This window comes from Notolepis coatsorum (assembly GCF_963971535.1).
Source record: "Notolepis coatsorum genome assembly, chromosome: 5".
Lineage (NCBI taxonomy): Eukaryota > Metazoa > Chordata > Actinopteri > Aulopiformes > Paralepididae > Notolepis > Notolepis coatsorum.
In genome coordinates, this window is record NC_140169.1 from 158,601,403 (window position 1) to 158,628,723 (window position 27,321).

General features: G+C 45.6%; 1 protein-coding gene across 1 annotated transcript in view; it reads left to right on the top strand.

The window, feature by feature from the left end:
* The window catches only part of ppp1r9ala (protein phosphatase 1 regulatory subunit 9A-like A), a 278,166-nt gene extending 250,845 nt beyond the window's left edge, over positions 1-27,321 (top strand). The window contains exons 17-19 of the mRNA XM_084314522.1: positions 8,179-8,298; positions 15,636-15,830; positions 23,231-27,321. Of these exons, the coding sequence (XP_084170648.1) occupies positions 8,179-8,298; positions 15,636-15,830; positions 23,231-23,398 (483 nt within the window). The 3' untranslated portion in view covers positions 23,399-27,321. The remainder of the gene's footprint in view (positions 1-8,178; positions 8,299-15,635; positions 15,831-23,230) is intronic.

Below are 27,321 nucleotides of genomic sequence, written 5' to 3' on the forward strand. Positions count from 1 at the left end.
TTATGAATTCTCCACTTGCACAAATTGAAAGTAGGCACTTCCGGCTGACTTCCGGTTGCCAATAGTACTTCCTGTCCCATCCAAATACATTGGTTTTAGCTACTTTTCTCCCCTTATTTAAACAACTTTGTCGGCACAGAGAGGCAATGAAACGTTTGTATTATTATAGTATAGAATGTATTTAATAAGCAAACGTTTGTCAGCAGGGTTTTTGGGCTGTATTTCATGTAAAAACGTTTACTGTTAGTTTCCTTGCTCAGCCTTCATTAGCTAACAGAAGCTAGTGGTTAAACAGGCCGGATTAGCTTTGAGCTAACTATCTTTCCCGACCCATGTATTCATTCCATTCTAAACATAACGTTAGTTTACAAAACATGACTTGTCTATATAACGTTGAGGAACAAATTATAAGTGTGTGGGTGTGTGTTTTGGTGAACATTGGACTGCAAACAGAAAATGCATCACAGTTAGACAGTAGCTACTGTTAGCTGCCGTTCCGGATTAGCTTTGAGCTAACTATCTTTCCCGACCCATGTATTCATTCCATTCTAAACATAACGTCAGTTTACAAAACATGACCTGTCTATATAACGTTGAGGAACAAATTATAAGTGTGTGGGTGTGTGTTTTGGTGAACATTGGACTGCAAACAGAAAATGCATCACAGTTAGACAGTAGCTACTGTTAGCTGCCGTTCCGGATTAGCTTTGAGCTAACTATCTTTCCCGACCCATGTATTCATTCCATTCTAAACATAACGTCAGTTTACAAAACATGACCTGTCTATATAACGTTGAGGAACAAATTATAAGTGTGTGGGTGTGTGTTTTGGTGAACATTGGACTGCAAACAGAAAATGCATCACAGTTAGACAGTAGCTACTGTTAGCTGCCGTTCCGGATTAGCTTTGAGCTAACTATCTTTCCCGACCCATGTATTCATTCCATTCTAAACATAACGTCAGTTTACAAAACATGACCTGTCTATATAACGTTGAGGAACAAATTATAAGTGTGTGGGTGTGTGTTTTGGTGAACATTGGACTGCAAACAGAAAATGCATCACAGTTAGACAGTAGCTACTGTTAGCTGCCGTTCCGGATTAGCTTTGAGCTAACTATCTTTCCCGACCCATGTATTCATTCCATTCTAAACATAACGTCAGTTTACAAAACATGACCTGTCTATATAACGTTGAGGAACAAATTATAAGTGTGTGGGTGTGTGTTTTGGTGAACATTGGACTGCAAACAGAAAATGCATCACAGTTAGACAGTGGCTACTGTTAGCTGCCGTTCCGGATTAGCTTTGAGCTAACTATCTTTCCCGACCCATGTATTCATTCCATTCTAAACATAACGTCAGTTTACAAAACATGACCTGTCTATATAACGTTGAGGAACGTTATCTCCCGGGACGAGTAGCCACGTTAGTTAGCCAACAACCAGTCAAGCTAACGTTAGCTGGCTCCAGCAGCTTGTCGATGTCGTCGGGAGCATTTAGCCTGCTGGCTACCTAGCTCCACTTCAACCAGCATCGGGGCTCCAGCAGCTTGTCGATGTGCTAATAGCCTCAGCAACCTAACGTTAGCTGGACTGGTTGCTGGCTAACTAACGTGGCTACTCGTCCCGGGAGATAACGGCGCTGCCTGGCTGGTTGTTGGCTAACTAACGTGGCTACTCGTCCCGGGAGATAACGTTCCTCAACGTTATATAGACGGGTCATGTTTTGTAAACTGACGTTATGTTTAGAATGGAATGAATACATGGGTCGGGAAAGATAGTTAGCTCAAAGCTAATCCGGAACGGCAGCTAACAGTAGCTACTGTCTAACTGTGATGCATTTTCTGTTTGCAGTCCAATGTTCACCAAAACACACACCCACACACTTATAATTTGTTCCTCAACGTTATATAGACAGGTCATGTTTTGTAAACTGACGTTATGTTTAGAATGGAATGAATACATGGGTCGGGAAAGATAGTTAGCTCAAAGCTAATCCGGAACGGCAGCTAACAGTAGCTACTGTCTAACTGTGATGCATTTTCTGTTTGCAGTCCAATGTTCACCAAAACACACACCCACACACTTATAATTTGTTCCTCAACGTTATATAGACAGGTCATGTTTTGTAAACTGACGTTATGTTTAGAATGGAATGAATACATGGGTCGGGAAAGATAGTTAGCTCAAAGCTAATCCGGCCTGTTTAACCACTAGCTTCTGTTAGCTAATGAAGGCTAATGCTGGCTGAGCAAGGAAACTAACAGTAAACGTTTTTACATGAAATACAGCCCAAAAACCCTGCTGACAAACGTTTGCTTATTAAATACATTCTATACTATAATAATACAAACGTTTCATTGCCTCTCTGTGCCGACAAAGTTGTTTAAATAAGGGGAGAAAAGTAGCTAAAACCAATGTATTTGGATGGGACAGGAAGTACTATTGGCAACCGGAAGTCAGCCGGAAGTGCCTACTTTCAATTTGTGCAAGTGGAGAATAGCGCCAACTTTAGCCACGGGACCGTTGTCAAGCTAAGCTAGCTGACCTAGCTTGTCTTCCCCGCAAGGTTTTCACATTGACATTTGATAATGTTAGTCAGCTAACGCTAGTCAGTAGCTACTTGACTTAAATACGATTCACCGTGGGTGCATTATTGTTGATAGACGGACAGAGTGTCAGGTCCTGGAGAAAGGACAGGCCATCATCTGATTTGATGTAACGTAGCTAACGCTAGCTTTTCAGCTAATGCTATAATAACACCAAGCAAAACACATCCCGTCCGAGCTCCCCGTCACACGCTCTGTCGGGGACAATGGAATTTAAGAAAGTGTATCTGCTGTTAAAATGACAAACAGCATCACACTTTAAAACACGTTCATTTTATAATCCTCACTCCGCAGGAGATAAATTACGTCATGGGATCGGAGGCTAGAATTGATGTGTATTGATTGATTGATTGATTGAAAACTGTATTAACAGATTGCAGAATGGGTACAATACAGTACAGCTCAATACACACAATTGTTAAGGGGATGCAGACCAGAGAAAGACTTTCGTCTTGTTTACATCAGGGTCCCCCATTTTCAATTCATCAGGACATATATGACATACAGATACCAAGTCCTCACTCAGTGGCAAGAAGCCATTCTCTCTCTCTGATGCATACATAATAAAATAATGTATGACTGAAGTGATGGAGGCCATGTTTGAAGGCAAACAAAAGCAAATCCCCCTCAGATCGCACAGCAACCAGAATAAACAGCTTTGTGATAGAATAAAAAAAATGCACAGTGCATTTCCATAGCTGTGGATGAGTCCACTGACACCACTGAGAAGCCTATGTTCTGAAGAACCGTTCATGTTCTGAAGAACTGTTCATGTTCTGAATTGTTATTGCTAAAGATTGAGACGATTGGATCAGTTGTACTTTTTTTTTGGAATACTTGAAACCCTTTTTTTGTGGAATATTTGATGCGGCCCAGCCTCACCCAGACTCTACCTCCAGCGGCCCCCAGGTAAATTGAGTTTGAGACCTCTAGCCTCTCAAACCCAATGTAATGCTAACCTAATAATCTACTGTAGATTAACCTGTACTACTGTAAATTAACCTGTACTACTGTAAATGAAGTCCTGATTAGATTAGATTCAAATGTATTGTCATCATAGTACAGTACAAGTACAGTACAATGAAAATAAGTGCAAATGTAACGGTAAAGTACAATGTACATGTGATTAAACTGGGTCTAAAATATATAAATTAGTACTACTGAGTAATAGTGATAATCAGATGTATGTACAGAGTTGTAGTATTAATATGTACAGTGATACAGGTATAAAGACACTATGGTAGTAAGTCGTACTGGCCAGCAGCGTAACTAGAGTAGGTAAGGGATATGTATACAGATATAGTAGTAACTAGTAATAGTAGGTAAGGGATATGTACAGATATAGTAACTAGTAAGAGTAGGTAAGGGATATGTACAGATATAGTAACTAGTAAGAGTAGGTAAGGGATATGGACAGATATAGTAGTAACTAGTAAGAGTAGGTAAGGGATATGTACAGATATAGTAACTAGTAAGAGTAGGTAAGGGATATGTACAGATATAGTAGTAACTAGTAAGAGTAGGTAAGGGATATGTACAGATATAGTAACTAGTAAGAGTAGGTAAGGGATATGTACAGATATAGTAGTAACTAGTAATAGTAGATAAGGGATATGTACAGATATAGATATAGTATCTACAGATATGTACAGATATAGATATAGTATCTACAGATATGTACAGATATAGATATGTACAGATATAGTATCTACAGATTATGTACAGATATAGATATAGTATCTACAGATATGTATAGATATAGTATCTACAGATATGTATAGATATAGTATCTACAGATATGTACAAATATATATATGTACAGATATAGATATAGTATCTACAGATTATGTACAGATATAGATATAGTATCTACAGATATGTACAGATATAGATATAGTATCTACAGATATGTACAGATATAGATATAGTATCTAGTATCTACAGATATGTACAGATATAGTATCTTCAGCATCTCTCATTGTGAAATGGAGCCACGTCAGCCCAGAGCTCTGACTGAGCCTGATGTGAAAACTAGGAATCTCATCTGTGCCGGTCCGGTGCTCAGGAAAAGACGTCTTACTATAAACGGTCCTTCTTTTCAAACAGACAAATCTCTCCTGGTCTTCTCTGTTCAGTCGCTCACTAGATTTGGTACAGTATATGATTCTCTCCCCCCCCCCCCCCCCCCCCCCCTGCCATCGTTAGTTGTTAGATGATAGATTACTACTAACGAGTAGCGTTGTGATTTTCTCATCTCACACTTTGATACTAACACTAACAAATCATTGCCTGGCGTTGCAGTAGTGACGTTAGTAGTAGTCAGTGATGCAGTGGTCATGGGATGGGGTTGCACGCCGTTCCACCTCTTTGAGCAGGAAACGGATGTGCATGCGCGTGCACACAAGTATGCGTTCCACTCGACTCTGCGCCAAGTACCCACCTGGCTACTTTGCATAACAATAGTTCAGGTCGTCGGGTGTAAAGGTGTGTTCAAATACTACAGTTGGACCATTCAACACAACCTGTGAATGAAAGTGTTACATTCCATTCCTCCTAGAGGCAATTAGGCATCGTCTTTATTCGCGGGGGGACATTTATGCGCATGCGCGGGGCATGTGGCGTCATTAAAACACAGTGCAACCCCTTATGAAATCACCACTGCACCACTGGCGGTAGGGGGTATGTGGTGGTGTTATAACAAGTGAGTGTCATCTGATTTTGTGATGAAACTACATAACGGAGGTTGCTTTCACAAAACCGATTTAAACCTAGTCCTGGTGTGAAGGGTATTCGTATCCCAGGATTAAGCCTAATCTGTGTTTGGGGAAAAAAACAGCCACGTTTTAAATGGTTTGACTGATAAATGTCGGTGTTCATAATATATTCTATTCCTATGGTCTGGAGCAGTGGTTCTCACACAGGGCTCCCCAGATGAAATGGGGCCAATTACTTTCACTTTCACTTTCTCCACTGTTGTTGACTCGGACACAAAGTTTTACCAAATGGGGTCCCAAAGCTTAAAGGGCCACTTCACCAAAAAGCAATGACCATAATTTGAATATGGCCACCAGTGATGTCATCGGGGATATTGAATCCTTGTGTTGTGTTAATTACAGCTCAATGACATGTAGATGAAAGAAATGGCAACACCTTGTCTTATAGGGAACTGCTACCGTATCATTTCATTGAGCTGTAATTTACTCAACACAAGGATTCGACTGTTGAATGTCCCCGATGGTCCTGACCTCCTCTGCTTGTGCAGACAGTAGCTCGACCCACATTGACATCATTGGTATTTGCCCTATCGGCAAATAGGGCTAAAAATCATTAACTATCCCTTTAAAACCTACTAAACGGCATTCTTCTAACGCATCATCTCATTCGTGGTGTGATGAGGTGTGGTGTGGTGTGATGAGGTGTGGTGTGATGAGGTGTGATGTGGTGTGATGAGGTGTGGTGTGATGAGGTGTGATGTGGTGTGATGAGGTGTGGTGTGATGAGGTGTGATGAGGTGTGGTGTGATGAGGTGTGATGTGGTGTGATGAGGTGTGGTGTGATGAGGTGTGGTGTGATGTGGTGTGATGAGGTGTGGTGTGATGAGGTGTGATGTGGTGTGATGAGGTGTGGTGTGATGAGGTGTGATGTGGTGTGATGTGGTGTGAGGAGGTGTGATGTGGTGTGATGTGGTGTGATGAGGTGTGGTGTGATGAGGTGTGATGTGGTGTGATGAGGTGTGGTGTGATGAGGTGTGATGAGGTGTGGTGTGATGAGGTGTGATGAGGTGTGGTGTGATGAGGTGTGGTGTGATGTGGTGTGATGAGGTGTGGTGTGATGAGGTGTGATGAGGTGTGGTGTGATGAGGTGTGGTGTGGTGTGATGAGGTGTGGTGTGATGAGGTGTGATGAGGTGTGGTGTGATGAGGTGTGATGTGATGAGGTGTGATGAGGTGTGGTGTGATGTGATGAGGTGTGATGAGGTGAGGTGTGATGAGGTGTGATGTGATGAGGTGTGATGAGGTGTGGTGTGATGAGGTGTGATGTGGTGTGGTGTGATGAGGTGTGGTGTGATGTGATGTGATGTGGTGTGGTGTGATGAGGTGTGATGAGGTGTGGTGTGATGAGGTGTGATGTGGTGTGATGAGGTGTGATGAGGTGTGGTGTGATGAGGTGTGATGTGGTGTGATGAGGTGTGGTGTGATGAGGTGTGGTGTGATGAGGTGTGGTGTGATGAGGTGTGATGAGGTGTGATGTGATGAGGTGTGATGAGGTGTGGTGTGATGAGATGTGATGGGGTGTGGTGTGATGAGGTGTGTTGTGATGTGGTGTGATGAGGTGTGATGTGGTGTGATGAGGTGTGATGTGGTGTGATGAGGTGTGATGTGGTGTGATGAGGTGTGATGTGGTGTGATGAGGTGTGATGAGGTGTGATGTGGTGTGATGTGATGTGATGATGTGTGATGAGGTGTGATGAGGTGTGATGTGGTGTGATGTGATGTGATGATGTGTGATGAGGTGTGATGAGGTGTGGTGTGATGTGGTGTGATGAGGTGTGGTGTGATGAGGTGTGATGTGATGAGGTGTGATGAGGTGAGGTGTGATGAGGTGTGGTGTGATGAGGTGTGATGAGGTGTGATGTGGTGTGATGAGGTGTGGTGTGATGTGGTGTGATGTGATGAGGTGTGATGAGGTGTGGTGTGATGAGGTGTGATGTGATGAGGTGTGATGAGGTGTGGTGTGATGAGGTGTGATGAGGTGTGATGTGGTGTGATGAGGTGTGATGTGATGAGGTATGATGTGATGAGGTGTGATGTGGTGTGATGAGGTGTGATGTGATGAGGTGTGATGTGGTGTGATGAGGTGTGATGTGATGAGGTGTGATGTGGTGTGATGTGGTGTGATGTGATGAGGTGTGATGTGGTGTGATGAGGTGTGATGAGGTGTGATGTGGTGTGATGAGGTGTGATGTGGTGTGATGAGGTGTGATGAGGTGTGATGTGGTGTGATGTGGTGTGATGAGGTGTGATGAGGTGTGATGAGGTGTGATGTGGTGTGATGAGGTGTGATGAGGTGTGATGTGATGTGATGATGTGTGATGAGGTGTGGTGTGATGTGGTGTGATGAGGTGTGGTGTGATGAGGTGTGATGAGGTGTGGTGTGATGAGGTGTGATGTGATGAGGTGTGATGAGGTGTGGTGTGATGTGGTGTGATGAGGTGTGGTGTGATGAGGTGTGATGAGGTGTGGTGTGATGTGGTGTGGTGTGATGTGGTGTGATGAGGTGTGGTGTGATGAGGTGTGATGTGATGAGGTGTGATGAGGTGAGGTGTGATGAGGTGTGATGAGGTGTGATGTGGTGTGATGAGGTGTGATGTGATGAGGTGTGATGTGATGAGGTGTGGCATGGCGTGGTGTGCTGCACTTGCACCCCCCCCCCCACCCTGTAGCGTCTGGTAAAGCTCTGTTGGTCTGTCCTCATGGTTAACGTCCTCCTCCTTGTCTCCTCCCCTTGTCTCCAGAGTCATGTCCTCATGGTTAACGTCCTCCTCCTTGTCTCCTCCCCTTGTCTCCAGAGTCTGTCGGTCCTGGACGCCTCCAGCCCCGGCAGCCCCGGCTCGGACACCTCAGGGCTGATGGTCGCCGAGCCCAACCTGTCAGGTCGCTCTCACACTTTAGTCTTCTCTTCCAACGAGGTGAGTGCTCTCTCTGTGTTCCTAAAATAAGTGGACTATATGTTAAAATAGGGTCTCTCAGTCCCTCTACTCGGCAGTAAACACAAAATACATTTCCTGCTCTCACTTTATCCAATCAGGAGAGAGAACCCCACACTGCAAAGATTGACTGACAAAAATAAGAAATGAAGACAAATGATGTGCTTGAAGCAAGTAAAATAATCTGCCAGCAATTTGGTTTGGAAAGATTTCTTGAAATGAGTAAAAAATATAACTTTTCTCCTGATTGGATAAAGTGGGAAGGGATACTAGAACATGTATTGTGTGTTTACTGCAGAGCGGAGGGACTGGGAGACCCATGTTACTGACCAGACACTCTATATCAGTGATGGCTGTTTACTGCAGAGTGGAGGGACTGGGAGACCCATGTTACTGACCAGACACTCTATATCAGTGATGGCTGTTTACTGCAGAGTGGAGGGACTGGGAGACCCATGTTACTGACCAGACACTCTATATCAGTGATGGCTGTTTACTGCAGAGTGGAGGGACTGGGAGACCCATGTTACTGACCAGACACTCTATATCAGTGATGGCTGTTTACTGCAGAGCAGAGGGACTGGGAGACCCATGTTTTTTTTTTTGTATCCACTTTTTCTCCCATTTTCTATATTTTCCTCCCATCCCAATTTCGTATCGTCCAATTCAACCCTCCCCTGTCACGAACGCTGTTACTTGCCTCCCACAAGCCGACTGCAATGTGGACTAAGTCATACATAGCACAAGTCCCCTCCGGTACTTGAGGTAACAGCAGTCTCATCTTTTCACCTGCGCAGCTCGATCTCTCAGTGGCGAGGAGTAGCGCGTGGGAGGCTCACGCTGCCCCCGACACTTCCTGATTCTACTGCGCAGGCGCACCAACCGACCTGTAGGAGTCGCTGTCCACAACGCCCGATCCCCACCCATCAGTTTCCCACCCCCTAATACGGCCAATGTGCATTAGTACGGACGACCAGCTAAACTGAAAGCAATGTGGAGCGCTGGGATCGAACAGGCGATCCCAGCGTCTCCGCATTCGTGGCGAGCGCCTTGCCCACTACGCCACGTAGCCGCCCTATGGGAGACCCATGTTACTGACCAGACACTCTATATCAGTGATGGCTGTTTACTGCAGAGTGGAGGGACTGGGAGACCCATGTTACTGACCACACACTCTATATCAGTGATGGCTGTTTACTGCAGAGCAGAGGGACTGGGAGACCCATGTTACTGACCACACACTCTATATCAGTGATGGCTGTTTACTGCAGAGTGGAGGGACTGGGAGACCCATGTTACTGACCAGACACTCTATATCAGTGATGGCTGTTTACTGCAGAGCAGAGGGACTGGGAGACCCATGTTACTGACCAGACACTATATCAGTGATGGCTGTTTACTGCAGAGAGGAGGGACTGGGAGACCCATGTTACTGACCAGACACTCTATATCAGTGATGGCTGTTTACTGCAGAGTGGAGGGACTGGGAGACCCATGTTACTGACCAGACACTCTATATCAGTGATGGCTGTTTACTGCAGAGTGGAGGGACTGGGAGACCCATGTTACTGACCAGACACTCTATATCAATGATTGCTGTTTACTGCAGAGTGGAGGGACTGGGAGACCCATGTTACTGACCAGACACTCTATATCAGTGATGGCTGTTTACTGCAGAGCGGAGGGACTGGGAGACCCATGTTACTGACCAGACACTCTATATCAGTGATGGCTGTTTACTGCAGAGCAGAGGGACTGGGAGACCCACGTTTTTTTTTTATCCACTTTTTCTCCCATTTTCTATATTTTCCTCCCATCCCAATTTCGTATCGTCCAATTCAACCCTCCCCTGTCACGAACGCCGTTTCTTGCCTCCCACAAGCCGGCTGCAATGTGGACTAAGTCATACATAGCACAAGTCCCCTCCGGTACTTGAGGTAACAGCAGTCTCATCTTTTCACCTGCACAGCTCGATCTCTCAGTGGCGAGGAGTAGCGCGTGGGAGGCTCACGCTGCCCCCGACACTTCCTGATTCTACTGCGCAGGCGCACCAACCGACCTGTAGGAGTCGCTGTCCACAACGCCCGATCCCCACCCATCAGTTTCCCACCCCCTAATACGGCCAATGTGTATTAGTACGGACGACCAGCTAAACTGAAAGCAATGTGGAGCGCTGGGATCGAACAGGCGATCCCAGCGTCTCCGCATTCGTGGCGAGCGCCTTGCCCACTACGCCACGTAGCCGCCCTATGGGAGACCCATGTTACTGACCAGACACTCTATATCAGTGATGGCTGTTTACTGCAGAGTGGAGGGACTGGGAGACCCATGTTACTGACCACACACTCTATATCAGTGATGGCTGTTTACTGCAGAGCAGAGGGACTGGGAGACCCATGTTACTGACCACACACTCTATATCAGTGATGGCTGTTTACTGCAGAGTGGAGGGACTGGGAGACCCATGTTACTGACCAGACACTCTATATCAGTGATGGCTGTTTACTGCAGAGCAGAGGGACTGGGAGACCCATGTTACTGACCAGACACTATATCAGTGATGGCTGTTTACTGCAGAGAGGAGGGACTGGGAGACCCATGTTACTGACCAGACACTCTATATCAGTGATGGCTGTTTACTGCAGAGTGGAGGGACTGGGAGACCCATGTTACTGACCAGACACTCTATATCAGTGATGGCTGTTTACTGCAGAGTGGAGGGACTGGGAGACCCATGTTACTGACCAGACACTCTATATCAATGATTGCTGTTTACTGCAGAGTGGAGGGACTGGGAGACCCATGTTACTGACCAGACACTCTATATCAGTGATGGCTGTTTACTGCAGAGCGGAGGGACTGGGAAACCCATGTTACTGACCAGACACTCTATATCAGTGATGGCTGTTTACTGCAGAGCAGAGGGACTGGGAGACCCATGTTTTTTTTTTTATCCACTTTTTCTCCCATTTTCTATATTTTCCTCCCATCCCAATTTCGTATCGTCCAATTCAACCCTCCCCTGTCACGAACGCTGTTTCTTGCCTCCCACAAGCCGGCTGCAATGTGGACTAAGTCATACATAGCACAAGTCCCCTCCGGTACTTGAGGTAACAGCAGTCTCATCTTTTCACCTGCGCAGCTCGATCTCTCAGTGGCGAGGAGTAGCGCGTGGGAGGCTCACGCTGCCCCCGACACTTCCTGATTCTACTGCGCAGGCGCACCAACCGACCTGTAGGAGTCGCTGTCCACAACGCCCGATCCCCACCCATCAGTTTCCCACCCCCTAATACGGCCAATGTGTATTAGTACGGACGACCAGCTAAACTGAAAGCAATGTGGAGCGCTGGGATCGAACAGGCGATCCCAGCGTCTCCGCATTCGTGGCGAGCGCCTTGCCCACTACGCCACGTAGCCGCCCTATGGGAGACCCATGTTACTGACCAGACACTCTATATCAGTGATGGCTGTTTACTGCAGAGTGGAGGGACTGGGAGACCCATGTTACTGACCACACACTCTATATCAGTGATGGCTGTTTACTGCAGAGCAGAGGGACTGGGAGACCCATGTTACTGACCACACACTCTATATCAGTGATGGCTGTTTACTGCAGAGTGGAGGGACTGGGAGACCCATGTTACTGACCAGACACTCTATATCAGTGATGGCTGTTTACTGCAGAGCAGAGGGACTGGGAGACCCATGTTACTGACCAGACACTATATCAGTGATGGCTGTTTACTGCAGAGAGGAGGGACTGGGAGACCCATGTTACTGACCAGACACTCTATATCAGTGATGGCTGTTTACTGCAGAGTGGAGGGACTGGGAGACCCATGTTACTGACCAGACACTCTATATCAGTGATGGCTGTTTACTGCAGAGTGGAGGGACTGGGAGACCCATGTTACTGACCAGACACTCTATATCAATGATTGCTGTTTACTGCAGAGTGGAGGGACTGGGAGACCCATGTTACTGACCAGACACTCTATATCAGTGATGGCTGTTTACTGCAGAGCGGAGGGACTGGGAGACCCATGTTACTGACCAGACACTCTATATCAGTGATGGCTGTTTACTGCAGAGCAGAGGGACTGGGAGACCCACGTTTTTTTTTTATCCACTTTTTCTCCCATTTTCTATATTTTCCTCCCATCCCAATTTCGTATCGTCCAATTCAACCCTCCCCTGTCACGAACGCCGTTTCTTGCCTCCCACAAGCCGGCTGCAATGTGGACTAAGTCATACATAGCACAAGTCCCCTCCGGTACTTGAGGTAACAGCAGTCTCATCTTTTCACCTGCACAGCTCGATCTCTCAGTGGCGAGGAGTAGCGCGTGGGAGGCTCACGCTGCCCCCGACACTTCCTGATTCTACTGCGCAGGCGCACCAACCGACCTGTAGGAGTCGCTGTCCACAACGCCCGATCCCCACCCATCAGTTTCCCACCCCCTAATACGGCCAATGTGTATTAGTACGGACGACCAGCTAAACTGAAAGCAATGTGGAGCGCTGGGATCGAACAGGCGATCCCAGCGTCTCCGCATTCGTGGCGAGCGCCTTGCCCACTACGCCACGTAGCCGCCCTATGGGAGACCCATGTTACTGACCAGACACTCTATATCAGTGATGGCTGTTTACTGCAGAGTGGAGGGACTGGGAGACCCATGTTACTGACCACACACTCTATATCAGTGATGGCTGTTTACTGCAGAGCAGAGGGACTGGGAGACCCATGTTACTGACCACACACTCTATATCAGTGATGGCTGTTTACTGCAGAGTGGAGGGACTGGGAGACCCATGTTACTGACCAGACACTCTATATCAGTGATGGCTGTTTACTGCAGAGCAGAGGGACTGGGAGACCCATGTTACTGACCAGACACTATATCAGTGATGGCTGTTTACTGCAGAGAGGAGGGACTGGGAGACCCATGTTACTGACCAGACACTCTATATCAGTGATGGCTGTTTACTGCAGAGTGGAGGGACTGGGAGACCCATGTTACTGACCAGACACTCTATATCAGTGATGGCTGTTTACTGCAGAGTGGAGGGACTGGGAGACCCATGTTACTGACCAGACACTCTATATCAATGATTGCTGTTTACTGCAGAGTGGAGGGACTGGGAGACCCATGTTACTGACCAGACACTCTATATCAGTGATGGCTGTTTACTGCAGAGCGGAGGGACTGGGAAACCCATGTTACTGACCAGACACTCTATATCAGTGATGGCTGTTTACTGCAGAGCAGAGGGACTGGGAGACCCATGTTTTTTTTTTTATCCACTTTTTCTCCCATTTTCTATATTTTCCTCCCATCCCAATTTCGTATCGTCCAATTCAACCCTCCCCTGTCACGAACGCTGTTTCTTGCCTCCCACAAGCCGGCTGCAATGTGGACTAAGTCATACATAGCACAAGTCCCCTCCGGTACTTGAGGTAACAGCAGTCTCATCTTTTCACCTGCGCAGCTCGATCTCTCAGTGGCGAGGAGTAGCGCGTGGGAGGCTCACGCTGCCCCCGACACTTCCTGATTCTACTGCGCAGGCGCACCAACCGACCTGTAGGAGTCGCTGTCCACAACGCCCGATCCCCACCCATCAGTTTCCCACCCCCTAATACGGCCAATGTGTATTAGTACGGACGACCAGCTAAACTGAAAGCAATGTGGAGCGCTGGGATCGAACAGGCGATCCCAGCGTCTCCGCATTCGTGGCGAGCGCCTTGCCCACTACGCCACGTAGCCGCCCTATGGGAGACCCATGTTACTGACCAGACACTCTATATCAGTGATGGCTGTTTACTGCAGAGTGGAGGGACTGGGAGACCCATGTTACTGACCACACACTCTATATCAGTGATGGCTGTTTACTGCAGAGCAGAGGGACTGGGAGACCCATGTTACTGACCACACACTCTATATCAGTGATGGCTGTTTACTGCAGAGTGGAGGGACTGGGAGACCCATGTTACTGACCAGACACTCTATATCAGTGATGGCTGTTTACTGCAGAGCAGAGGGACTGGGAGACCCATGTTACTGACCAGACACTATATCAGTGATGGCTGTTTACTGCAGAGAGGAGGGACTGGGAGACCCATGTTACTGACCAGACACTCTATATCAGTGATGGCTGTTTACTGCAGAGTGGAGGGACTGGGAGACCCATGTTACTGACCAGACACTCTATATCAGTGATGGCTGTTTACTGCAGAGTGGAGGGACTGGGAGACCCATGTTACTGACCAGACACTCTATATCAATGATTGCTGTTTACTGCAGAGTGGAGGGACTGGGAGACCCATGTTACTGACCAGACACTCTATATCAGTGATGGCTGTTTACTGCAGAGCGGAGGGACTGGGAGACCCATGTTACTGACCAGACACTAGCGGCACGGTGGTGTAGTGGTTAACACTGTCGCCTCACAGCAAGAAGGTCCAGGGTTCGATTCCCGCTTGGGGACCAGGTTTCCATGATGCCAGGTACCCAGGTGGGGTATCTCCCAGGCCTTTCTGTGTGGAGTTTGCATGTTCTCCCCGTGCTCGCAAGGGTTTCCCCCCCGATAAGATAAAACCCAATGGAAAAACATGCACAACAACAGATCGCTAACGCTGTGGTGTCCTTGACGAAGACGGGCAGGAGCACTTGGATTGGTCCCCTGGCGCGGCCCTCGCCGACGCCTGTCTGCTCCCGGCTGCCCTTGGGGGGAAGGACGACGGGATGGGTTAATCGCAGAGACGAATCGCATCGGCGATCCTACAAAAAGACAATGCATGCGTGTGTTCCGGTGTGTGTGTGTGCTAACCGTGTGTGCTAATCGCTAAACGTTGAGGATAATTGCATGCCAATTAAAGACCTCTGAACAGGTCCTGCATTATTATTATTATATCAGTGATGGCTGTTTACTGCAGAGCAGGAGGGACTGGGAGACCCATGTTACTGACCAGACACTCTATATCAGTGATGGCTGTTTACTGCAGAGCAGGAGGGACTGGGAGACCCATGTTACTGACCAGACACTCTGTATCAGTGATGGCTGTTTACTGCAGAGCAGGAGGGACTGGGAGACCCATGTTACTGACCAGACACTCTATATCAGTGATGACTGTCGAAATGTAGAGCTATTTAACGCTTATTTTAACAAAGAAATGCCACTTACAGCACCTTTTTAAGTTGTTTTGCTGAGACAACAAAGTGCAGTAAAGTTAAGGGGGTGAATACTTTACAAACCAAACATCCGTGGTGTTCCCCCCCTCTCCCTCCTCCCTCCCCCCCCCCCCCCCTCTCTGTTGCCTGCAGACGTTGGAGGACGAGCCGGCAGCGCCGCCCGCAGGGAAGGAGTATCAGTGGCAGAACCGGCCCATCTCCGAGTGGACCAATCAGCAAGTCTGTCACTGGTTGATGGGCATGAATATGGACCAATACACGCCCGAGTTCACAGCCAAGGGGCTGGACGGCCAGCAGCTCATGCACCTGGACAGTGACAAGCTGAAGGTAGGAGGAGGAGCCACTGACTTAACAGAAAGGCTTAACCCTCTCACTGCCACACGACAGGAGGTTAACCCTTCACTATCACACGATAGTAAAGGGTTAACCTTATGTCGTGTGGCAGTGAAAGGGTTAACCTGCATTTGTGTGGCAGTGAAAGGGTTATATAACCTTCTGTGTATTGTCGCAGTGAAAGGGGGTTAACCGTTTGGTAGCGCGGCAGTGAAAGGGTTAATGGGGGTTTTCGTTCAAATACAAGGACTTCATCCCCAAAGTAGTCGTCTGCAGCAGGAGTCTTATTCAGGCTGTTGCTGCCCCCTCCTGGCCAGAAATAGATCTGCATTATTCAGTCACTTACTGTACAGCTCTGTGATTAGGAAATAACACATTTAAATGGTAAACGATGCATTTATAGAAGAGCTTTTATCCAAAGCGCTTTTACAATTTGTTCCTCACATTTTACCCGTTCACTCACACACTCACACACCGACGGCGGAGGCGACCGTGCGAGGTTCCGACCGTGCTATCATACAGAGTTATATGGGTTATAATATGCAGGTATATTCAGACCGATATGGATATATATATATATACAGTAAGAATAAATAAATATATATATACACAGTGTAAGGGCAACCTAACAAGAAAAGATGCCAGTGAAGGAATACTGGGTGAAGCTCTTTCCAACGCGTGATGCTTGTTGATAATAAAAAGATGTCTTCTCCTTGAGTACTTTTGAGAGTTTTTATTCTTACTTGCAGTGTGGACAAATATAAGCGTACTGTAAACTCTGTGTTTAAACTGGACTTTAAACACAGGATAGTTGCTACAAAGTAAACCCAAAAAGTGACTCAATATAACTGAAAACAAAACAAACGAGCACGGTAAAAAGATAGTGTGGCTTCCCTGTGATAATTACCCAATTCCCTCCCGCTGCACACCTGTGAACCAGCGTTTCCGTTAGCCGGTAATTACCGGTATTTGACTGGCAAAATCTGTTGAAGTCCGACAAATTTAATCTCTCCGGTCATAGTGTCCGGTGAAAATAGTTCCCTCTGGGCACAGTTTGATTATTTGAATTGTATTTGGATGGGCTGGAGTTGGGTGGCCTATGCGATGAACGAAACAATCATTGCGTTTGTTGTCGTTGCTTCGCTCAGCGAGAGCTTGCTGCTGGATTTGCGGAAGGCATGCAGCTGCAGACCCACAGAACCCACCAGCTTTGCTGGCACAGTGCGGTCCCCAGACCTGGAAAGCTGCTCTGCGGGTCTGCAGCTGGATGCTTCTTGCAAACTAACTGCGGCGCTCGCGCTGATATTGTTGGACCGGCTGCTTGGTGGAGCAACGATGAAACGAATGTAATGAATCGTTCGTCGCATGGGCTATTTAATTTTGGCCTGTTTTGGTACGGTTCGGGTGGTCAAGTTGTGCTTGGAGGGAGTTGTTTTCACCGGACATTATGACCAGCACCAAGTCGTTGGGACTAGGTGGAGATATACATCACGCAAACCCACGATAATGTTGCCGTCTCTCTGCCAAATTTCTCAGTTCTTCGCTTGATATAATTAATACAAATGTCCAATATAACGGAATTCGTTAGCTCATAAATGTGATTATAACAGACTGCTGTTTATTAATGTCGGGCCGACTGCCCACAGACACAGGTCTATTTGATTTAAAGTCGGCAGCAGCACGGAGTCTCTGGACTTATTTTATTTGGAATATAATGACTGTATACGCAAAAGTAGCCTAGCTTTAAGTTAAAATATTATAAATCTACATGCCTTGAGGATGTCATTCTTTATATAGCCTGTTGTTTTTAAGCTCAATAAACTCTGACCGGAATTTCTCTCATTTGACCGGTAGATAAAAATCTACCGGACCCTGAGACCGGCAACAATTTTTTCTAACGGAAACCCTGCTGTGAACACATACATATAGACTGCACCTGAGCACACCTGAGCCCCGCCTCCTGTGCCCACTGCCAGCTAATTGGTCAACACTTTCTTTTTTTTGATCAAATTTTTTATTATTAATTACATGAAACAGGACAACACAATATTGGTCAACACTTTCATGGTGACACGGTGCCTTCATACAATGACGTAACGGCAGAAAATCATTAAATTGGCTACAACACCCCGGCCCCCAATTGATACTATATAAACATGTAACAATTCAATGCATGCAAGTGATTGTAGCCAAGTGCGTAGTCCACGTTGATATTTAATTCGTAATGTCCAAAGTTCATGTAGTCCAAAGGAAAACAGATCCTAATCTAATCAGCTTCCAAAAGAAGACAGATCTTGGTGATAGTTCAAAGTTCATGTAGTTCATAACGTTTATGTAATCCAGTAGGGTTGGTAACCCCAGTAATAGAAAATTGGCTTCAGTCTATTCAGCGTCCAATAGAAGATAGGTCTTTGCGATGGTTTGCTCCAGGACGTTGTACTTGATCTGGATATTCAAACTGCACAAGTCCATGTCTGACAGGATCCACGAGGCGCATTAGAGTCCGCTACCATGGAAACGTCTCCTACGAAAAGTTCATCTTGTTCTTTGGCCACCGTGATCTTTGTCTTTTCCTCGCTGGCATCCCTCTTGTCCGACAGCTCCTGTTTCCTTTTCTTTTCCTAATTAGAGTCAATTGACATTGTCTTTACATTCCTTGTGTTCCTTGTGTGTGTGTAGCATCCACAGAGTCTCTTGCCTTTGTTGTGTTTCTCCAGGGAGTCTTTCCTCTCTTTAGCCATGTCAAATATGCCCTTTTTCCTCCTTCTTCTCTTTATGGTCTTTCTCTTTTGTTTTTTCTGTTGGGAAGTGGTTCAGTTCATCCTGACCAGGTGTTGAGTCTTTCCTATGGGAGTCAGAGAGGCCTGGAGAATCACTTAACTTAGCTACACGGCGTTTGTGGGATTTGTATTCCTTGTACTGCTTCACAGGACCGTCCCAACTGTCGTCCCCGTAGAGGCAGGAATCAAAGAAGGGGTCTGAGGCCCACCTGTCGTGGTGGTCATCGGAGGCACTGAGCTTGGTATCTTCCATGTTCAGGAAACGGTTGTTGACGTCGTAACCTTCATGTTTCGGCTCCCCCTTTGGTGCCTTTTCATTTTTAGATTTCTCCTTCTCCTCCCTGGTGTTCTTCTCCTTGTCCATCTGCAGATGTTTCTCCTCGTTCTGTTCACTTTTCCTGTCAGCCTTTGAGGAGGACTTCTCCTTGGACCTTTTCTCCTCTTTGTGAGCCTTAGGTTTCTCCTCCTTGAGCTTGTCTCTCTCTTTGAGGGTCCTTTCCTTCTTGGCTGATTCTTTAACTTTCTTAATTTTCTCCTTCTTCGCCGTTCTCTGCAGCTCTTTCCCAGAAGACCAATCCTCGTCCTCAGGTTCCATTTTTGAAAGCCGCTCCTTTGACTTATCTTTCTGAGAAATGGAGATGCGGTTGGCTGTGACTGTGGGGCAGCTAATCCCACTCTCATTGCCTCCTCTCAATGGTTCTAACAGCGTAAGGTCCTCTACTCCTGCTGTTTATCACCTCCCATGGCTCCATTGCTTCTGGAGTGTTCGTTCCAATTAACAGCTCCACATCAGCATTGATAGTAGGAATGTCTATAGTGTTCAAGTACGGCCAAGCCCACAAGTCTTCCTGTCGTGGGATGTTATTGCGAGTTACAGGCATCTTACGTTGTGTGTACACATCAGGCAACTCGATGTAGGCGTCACCATTTAGTGCAGCGACCTCTAGTCCTGAGATGACATGACTGTTGACAAAACTCTCTTTGTTCATTGTTTTCATTAGGAATCTAGTGTTCCTTCCTCTCACATCGAGCTTCCTCATCAGTTGTTCAGAGCAGAAAGTGGATGAACTGCCGGGATCTAGGAATGCATACGTTTTTATGATTGTGCTGCCTTTCTTTGCCTTGATCTTTACAGGCACAATAGACAAAACGCAGTCCTGTGCTCCGGCCCCTATGTGGCCACAAGTCTTGGGAATGGTGACTTGACTCATTCTGTTTTCATCTCGTGTGTCATCTTGTCGTGATCTTAGTTCTTTCCATTCCCTTTCATGAATATGGAGAATGGTAGGATGTCTCAGGTTACATATCTTACAAAATAGTCTACTATGGCACTGTGAACTTATGTGCCCGACATATAGACATCCAAAGCAAGCACCCTTTCTTTTTAGAAAATCAATTTTTTCACCATGACGCTTCTTCTCCATCTTAGGACATGCTTCCAAACTGTGGCCCTCTTCACACAGCAGGCAGGATCCTCTTGTTGGTTTGTCTCTCTCCTCTTGATTGTCAAACTCAACAGGTGCCACAGACGTAGCAAAACTGCTTCCTCTCTCCTGTATGCGTCCTTGTGATGTTGTATTTCCGATCTTCAATTTTGACATTGAGACAACAGTGTCTAGAATGTCCCCGTACAGTGGATCAGATGCAATAGACACTTGTCTTTCAATGAAGGTGACAACTTCACTGAAACCTGCTCGACGATGGTGTCTCTCCTGGTATTCAAAAGCAATGTTTCTCCATCTGTCTCTGAGTTTGTAAGGTATCTTCATGATTATTGCCCGTAGGTTTGATGGCATGTTCATCTCAGACATGTAGCTGATGTCTTCCATGGCATTACAGCAGATGCGTAGAAATAACGAAAATGCTTGTAAGGCCTTGATATCCTCTGATTTTACAGGTACCCATCCAAACGCTCTCTCCATATATGCAGTGGCTATTTTCTGCTCATTTCCAAAACGTTCATGCAGAAGCGTTCTAGCCTTTTCAAGTCAAGTCAAGAGTTTTATTTGTCACGGCATACAAGTATACAATGAAATGCAGGTGGTACCCCCTGTCGGATGTCATATGTTGACAGCTCTTTACCAGCTCTTTAGGTTGCCCTCTAGTGTACTGCTCCAGGTAGTACAGGCAGTCCACACTGTTAGCAGCCTTTCCTTCCACTCCATGTTCAAAGGCTCTAATGAATGTGTTGTACTCTAAAGGGTTTCCATCAAAGATTGGTATATCCCTGGGGGGTAGTGATAAGGAAACTTGCTGTTGCACAAGTAATGCTGTAATGTCATTTTGCTTCTGCATGATCGTGAAGATATTGCCTTGATCCTCACTGCTTTGAATGGGTTGCTGCGGTGAATATACAGCATGGGGTAGGTGTTGAGATCTTTGTGGCATGCTTGCAGTGAGCGTTGGAGCACTTGGTTTTGTTTTGGTTCCTTGAGAAATGATTTCCTTGTGCTGGGTGGCGACAGTACTGAGCTGATTGTATGGCTTTTGGTGTGATTGAGTTGGTCTTGCAGGTTTGCTGCCTCCTGTTGGTAGAAATCTGTATTGCTGTGTTGAATCCATTGGCTGTGCATCAATTGCCATTGCAGGTCCACTCCCTCCTGTTGGTGGATAGTTGACATGACAGTCTGACAGTGATGGAATGAATTGTACAGCAGAGGGGTTGAGAGCAGCCTTTTCTTTTGACGCATAAGAGTTCATTCCATCTGTAACTCTGCTTTCAATGTCAGACCCTCTGTTCCTGAGAACAGTCACCTTAGCTGTCTGAGCAGCAATTTGACTTTGTATTTGAAGCAATTGCCTTTTTTTTCTTATTTGTGCCTCCTGGGCTTCCATTTGTGCTTTTAATTGTGCTTGCTGGGCTTCCATTTCATGACTTTCTTTTAAAGCCATTTCCAATACCACGAGTGCCGCCACCTCGGCCTGTGCCAAGATGGATGCAGAAATGTTTGATGACATTGAGTGTCTGGTAGAACTACCATGTGACACCCTTGATTTACCCGTATTGGAAACACTGTCATCTGGCCCAATAATATCCACCTCATTTCCATTTGACACAAAGTTGAAATTTGAACTGTCATTAGCAAGAACCTCGTTTGTATATGACACAGCATTGTTATTAGAACCGTTGTTATTCAGAACCTCATTTGTACTCGACACAGCATTGTTCTTTGGGTCAACCACAACCTCAGTTGCATTGGGCACACCACTGAATTCATAATCATTGTCATCAACTTGTGTGGGCGTGCACTGCTCCCTGTTAGCACACACCCATTTCTCCATTTTGTCAATGATTTGATTAACATTGTGCATGTGACCTTGAAACCATTTTGTTTGTTTAGACATTTCGTCGTCAGGCAATAAAGGTTTTAGTGATTCATGCAACCGTGTAGTTTCACCAAGCAATTTCCACAGTGTGTCGTGCTTAATTTGCATGACGGTAATATTTTCATTTGAGCCCATCATTTGATCCAACTCTTTAGCCATTTTACACAATTGTTTCAGTCCAAAGTTCCTTTCTTTATGCAACAACATGATCTTTGTTTCCAAAGCTTTAAATGTGGGCTTAGAAAGCCTTTTGCCAAGTTCATTTTCTGTTTCATCTTGATTGACAGCTGCATCCATTTCAACGTTTGTTTCCTGATTCCCCACGCTACTCATGTTTACAATGTCAAGCAATAGGCGGAGGTTTTACTTAGAATTCTTGATAGGATTTGCCTATATCCAGTTGCACGAGGCCACTCCTTCCACAACTTTATTCCATTCATTCATGAATCCGTCTCACCGTAGCTTCTTTGATGTGTTGTTCCGCGTTGTGCTGCGTGCATGTTGATATCGTGGTTGAATCGGCAGAAACGTCAATGAAAGGGGCGCTGTTCCTTGACTCCTTCCGTATCTGTCTGTCTTCGAAAACAATCTTGTTTAGAAGCTTATCTTTTTACTTGTGTAAGGGCAACCTAACAAGAAAAGATGCCAGTGAGGGAATACTGGGTGAAGCTCTTTCCAACGCGTGATGCTTGTTGATAATAAAAAGATGTCTTCTCCTTGAGTACTTTTGAGAGTTTTATTCTTACTTGCAGTGTGGACAAATATAAGCGTACTGTAAACTCTGTGTTTAAACTGGACTTTAAACACAGGATAGTTGCTACAAAGTAAACCCAAAAAGTGACTCAATATAACTGAAAACAAAACAAACGAGCACGGTAAAAAGATAGTGTGGCTTCCCTGTGATAATTACCCAATTCCCTCCCACTGCACACCTGTGAACACATACATATAGACTGCAGCTGAGCACACCTGAGCCCCGCCTCCTGTGCCCACTGCCAGCTAATTGGTCAACACTTTCATGGTGACACGGTGCCTTTATACAATGACTTAACGGCAGAAAATCATTAAATTGGCTACAACACACAGTATATATAGCATTATTGTACATGCTATCATACAGAGTTATATGCAGGTGTATAAGTAGGTACATAGAAGGATTACATGCAGGTATATTCAGGTGTGTGTGTGCGCGTGTGCATGTCTCTGTGTGTGTGTGCGTGTCTGTGTGTGTGTGTGCGTGTCTCTGTGTGTGTGTGTGCGTGTCTCTGTGTGTGTGTGTGTCTGCAGGCCCTCGGCGTGTGGAGTCAGAGCGACCGCTCCACCATCAAGAGGAAGCTGAAAGACATGCGTAAAGCCCAGGAGAAGCTGGAGAAGCGGGAGAAGGAGAAGCGCGAAAAGGAGGCCAGGCGGAGCGGGAGACTCCCCCTGCCAATCAACACGGACTCCGTCTGCTGAGGCACAGGAAGTCCCGCCTCCTCCACGGTCACCATAGCGACAGGCAGAGAGCCTCCAGCGGGGGGCTTCACACGTGCCGTCCACCTCTCTCTTCTAATGATGTCATGTGTTCTAGAAATGCCACTAATGATGACCACAGGGGGGGGGGGGGGGGGGGATTTATCTTCATACTGTAGTTTACTTCCTGGTTTGAAAAAGAGAAGAAGGAAATGACACAGTCCTGCATTTTCTAAATGACAGACTGCCGTTTCCTTTCAAATAGGTAGTTTACACTTTAGAGCACATTTACTCCCACTTTTACTCGAGATCAGAGCATTTCAATTAGGATTTTACTATATTAAAGGTGCTGTAAGTGATATGTTTTTGTTCAAATACGTGTTAAGTTGCTCTACATTATGACAGCCATCACTGATATAGAGTGTCTGGTCAGTAACATGGGTCTCTCAGTCCCTCCACTCTGCAGTAAACAGCCATCACTGATATAGAGTGTCTGGTCAGTAACATGGGGTCTCCCAGTCCCTCCACTCTGCAGTAAACAGCCATCACTGATATAGAGTGTCTGGTCAGTAACATGGGGTCTCCCAGTCCCTCCACTCTGCAGTAAACAGTCATCACTGATATAGAGTGTCTGGTCAGTAACATGGGTCTCCCAGTCCCTCCACTCTGCCGTAAACAGTCATCACTGATATAGAGTGTCTGGTCAGTAACATGGGTCCCAGTCCCTCCACTCACACACTATATCAGTGATGGCTGTCTGAATGTAGAGCTATTTAACTTATTTTAACAAAGAAATATCACCTGTAAGGTTAAGGAGAGATAGGATTAAGATATAATGACAAGTGTTGGGGATGTGACCTGGATGTGACCTGAAATTAAACCTAACATGTTTTACCACTAAAGCTAGAAGCTATACTTACAAAAAATACAAATACTATCTGTTTCCAGATATTATGTAGTAGTAGCAGGTAATGCGCACATTTATCGCTTTTTAAAACATTTTATATCTTATTTTTGCTAGCATAACCTGCCTGTAGCCATGTACAGATCTGTTTTTTCGTGGGAACAAGTTATTGTACAGTTAAAGATAAAATCACTATATTTGTCTTTTAAGCTTCAAAAGGGTGACAAGGTTTTAAAAGTGTATAAAGAAAGTTTTATACATGTGCCTATTAACTGCATTACGTTAAAAAAAACTGAAAAACTGAAAGAAAGAAAAACGGAAATATGATTTTACGGTTAATTTTATACTGCTATACTTTTTTCTACTAAGTAGAATAGCAAGGATGAGAAGGTGTTTGCTGGATGGAAAGTGAAAATGAACCAGATGAAATGGAAGTAGTGATGAGAATGGTCCCAGCCGTGCCTGGGTGCTGATGCACTGCTCTGTGGTCCCCGCTGGGCCTGGTACCAGGGGTCGTTTGTGTTAATGCTACACCCAGAAACCCATCTTCTGTAATATTCCATATCATCACCTTCTTTAAATAACGGCTTAAAGTCCCTTTTTGAGGATGTCTTTGCCAAAGTCATCGCTTCACGATGCTCTCTCTCTATGAGGCGCCGATTGGGACAAAAGCCTGTCGAATACAAGACACCACCTATCCTGTTGGTCCGCGCACCGCCCAGTGTTGGCCCGCGAGAGAGGCCCAGGTGGGTCCGCGCGCGGGATACCCAGTGACTTTATTATTTTATTTAAAAGAATAAAGTGGTGTACTCCTTCACTTCCGCAATCGGATCGTCAGTCAGCCTTTGCGCATGTTCAATGATTCTATCCCGCCTTCCCACACTGACAGAATGTCGGGAATTGCTAGAAGAATTGTAGATAGAATTCTTAACAATGAAATATTAACTTCAATAGATGCAGCACTATCGTCATCATCGTCAGTATCATCACTGTACATTACAAGAACAGTAGAGGCGGAAGTCGGACACATGTTTCATCATGTCATCATTCCTCATCTATTGAACTTAATATTTCGTTGTTAAGAATTCTATCCACTATTCTTCTAGCAATCTCTCCAGAGGCCACCTCTGGTAAAAGACGCCGTCATCCTTAATTGAAAAGATCATACTGTTCCTACCCAGTTGTGAAATGATTAATACATATCATATAGTCTATATGTAACGGATGGTATCGTGAAGCGCAGTCACGAAGGGCTGGGGTGAGTAGCGGTACTCTAATCCTCAAAAGACACATAGACACGTTACAAAGCAGTGAGTTCACTTCTTGGTATAGCGGTCTGTGTTGTTGCCCGCGGCGTGGGAGACCCGTGTTCGAAACTCCCTCGGGGCATCGAAGTTTGAGGTGACGTCGTCACAACCGTTACATATATTTGGTTCAGTTTTGTTGTGTTTTTCTCAACTTTAAAATATGACTTGAGCCATTATTTTAAGAAGGTGACGATATGGAATATTGGAGGGAATACGGGAGATTGATTCTACAACAGTGTTTAAGAGGCTCATTCACATTCACTGCGTCGGTCCTCCTCTCGGTCCTCTCCCCGTCTGTTTCCGTGAGCAAAAGAACCGGACCGTTCTCCGGGCTAGGACACGATCCAGACGGGCCCTGGGGTAGAACTTGTAGATATAAAAAGGTAGATGTGTCGTGTGATGAATTGACACCCATCTTACCTGGGAACTTTAAACTTGAATGAATTGAAGTCAGTGAGAAAAGTATCATGTATGGTGCCTTTACGTTTCCTATTTTTACATAAACCTTTAGTTAACTGTCATAATGCATTGCGTTTGTAATAATTAGCATTTGCTTTTGCAGAGAAAAGCAAGCACTGTATTACGTACCGGCTCGCTAGCTGGTCGAGTTCTCCGCTCACCGCTTTCCACTGCGCGGTGGTCTGCCATTGGTCTAAAGGACGGCTAACGTTGTGTTACCAGAAGGGCTGACCCCTATTAGTCGACTAATCGGTCGAAAGGAGCCATAGTCGACTGCCAACCTCTTAGTCGAATAAAAAAAAATTATAATAATTTAAAAAGATTATAATTATTTTTATCATTCTTTCCAAAAGAAAAGAGGCCTAGAAGCGTGGCTAACGCTAATGGCGCGCATACCAGAGGCTAACTGCCTAAGAAAACAGGCACAGAGGCACTATCAAGATGTATCCATCAGCGGACCAATTGCATGCTTTTGCAGAGGACAAGAAGCCTTCCGTCGACTCCTTCAGACATTAAGCACCCCCCACAGCCAAAATAAAACGATAAAAAAAAAAATTATACTTTTTTTTCCTCAAATATATATATATATTTTTTCTCGACTAATACCGGTAGTCAACTATCGGCAAATTTCGGCCAATCATTGAATCAGTGAAACGTGGTTGGATGTTTGGGCCAGTTTGATTTTGTTTTCAGCAGCTAGTGTGAATGAGCCTCAACGTGTCTTACACAGAGCTGGACCACGGGGAGTGAGATGTGCCTCTTTACTAGGACTTGTTTGGGGAACGTATAGTTTCATGTCGGTGTGAATGTGAGGGAGCAAGACGCGTGTGTTCGTAGCCAAACATACATATGTTTTCAAATATTTGCTAATCAATTCTTAATGTTTGTTTTTAAACTCGCTTGAGCACCAGCTGGGTGGTGTCCACTGCATACGGACGGTTCAGATGGCGTCAAACAAATGGATGGAAAAGGACACAATTTCCTTTTCGATTATGTCAACTTTCTGGTGTTTTTTAATATATTATATCGTCCTTTAGGGCAAACCCATCTGGCACTACCAGTTAAAACACAATAATTATTTGCAAATACTCCGACCCAGGTCTGATATGATTAGAGCGTGATTCAATGTTCTGTATATTTCATAGGGTAAAATACTGTATGTTGGACTGCAAGATAGTTTTCCACTTCCTCTGAAACAGAGAAGGACTTCTTGGTACATATTGTAAAGCAGCATCAATAAACGAATTTTCACTTTC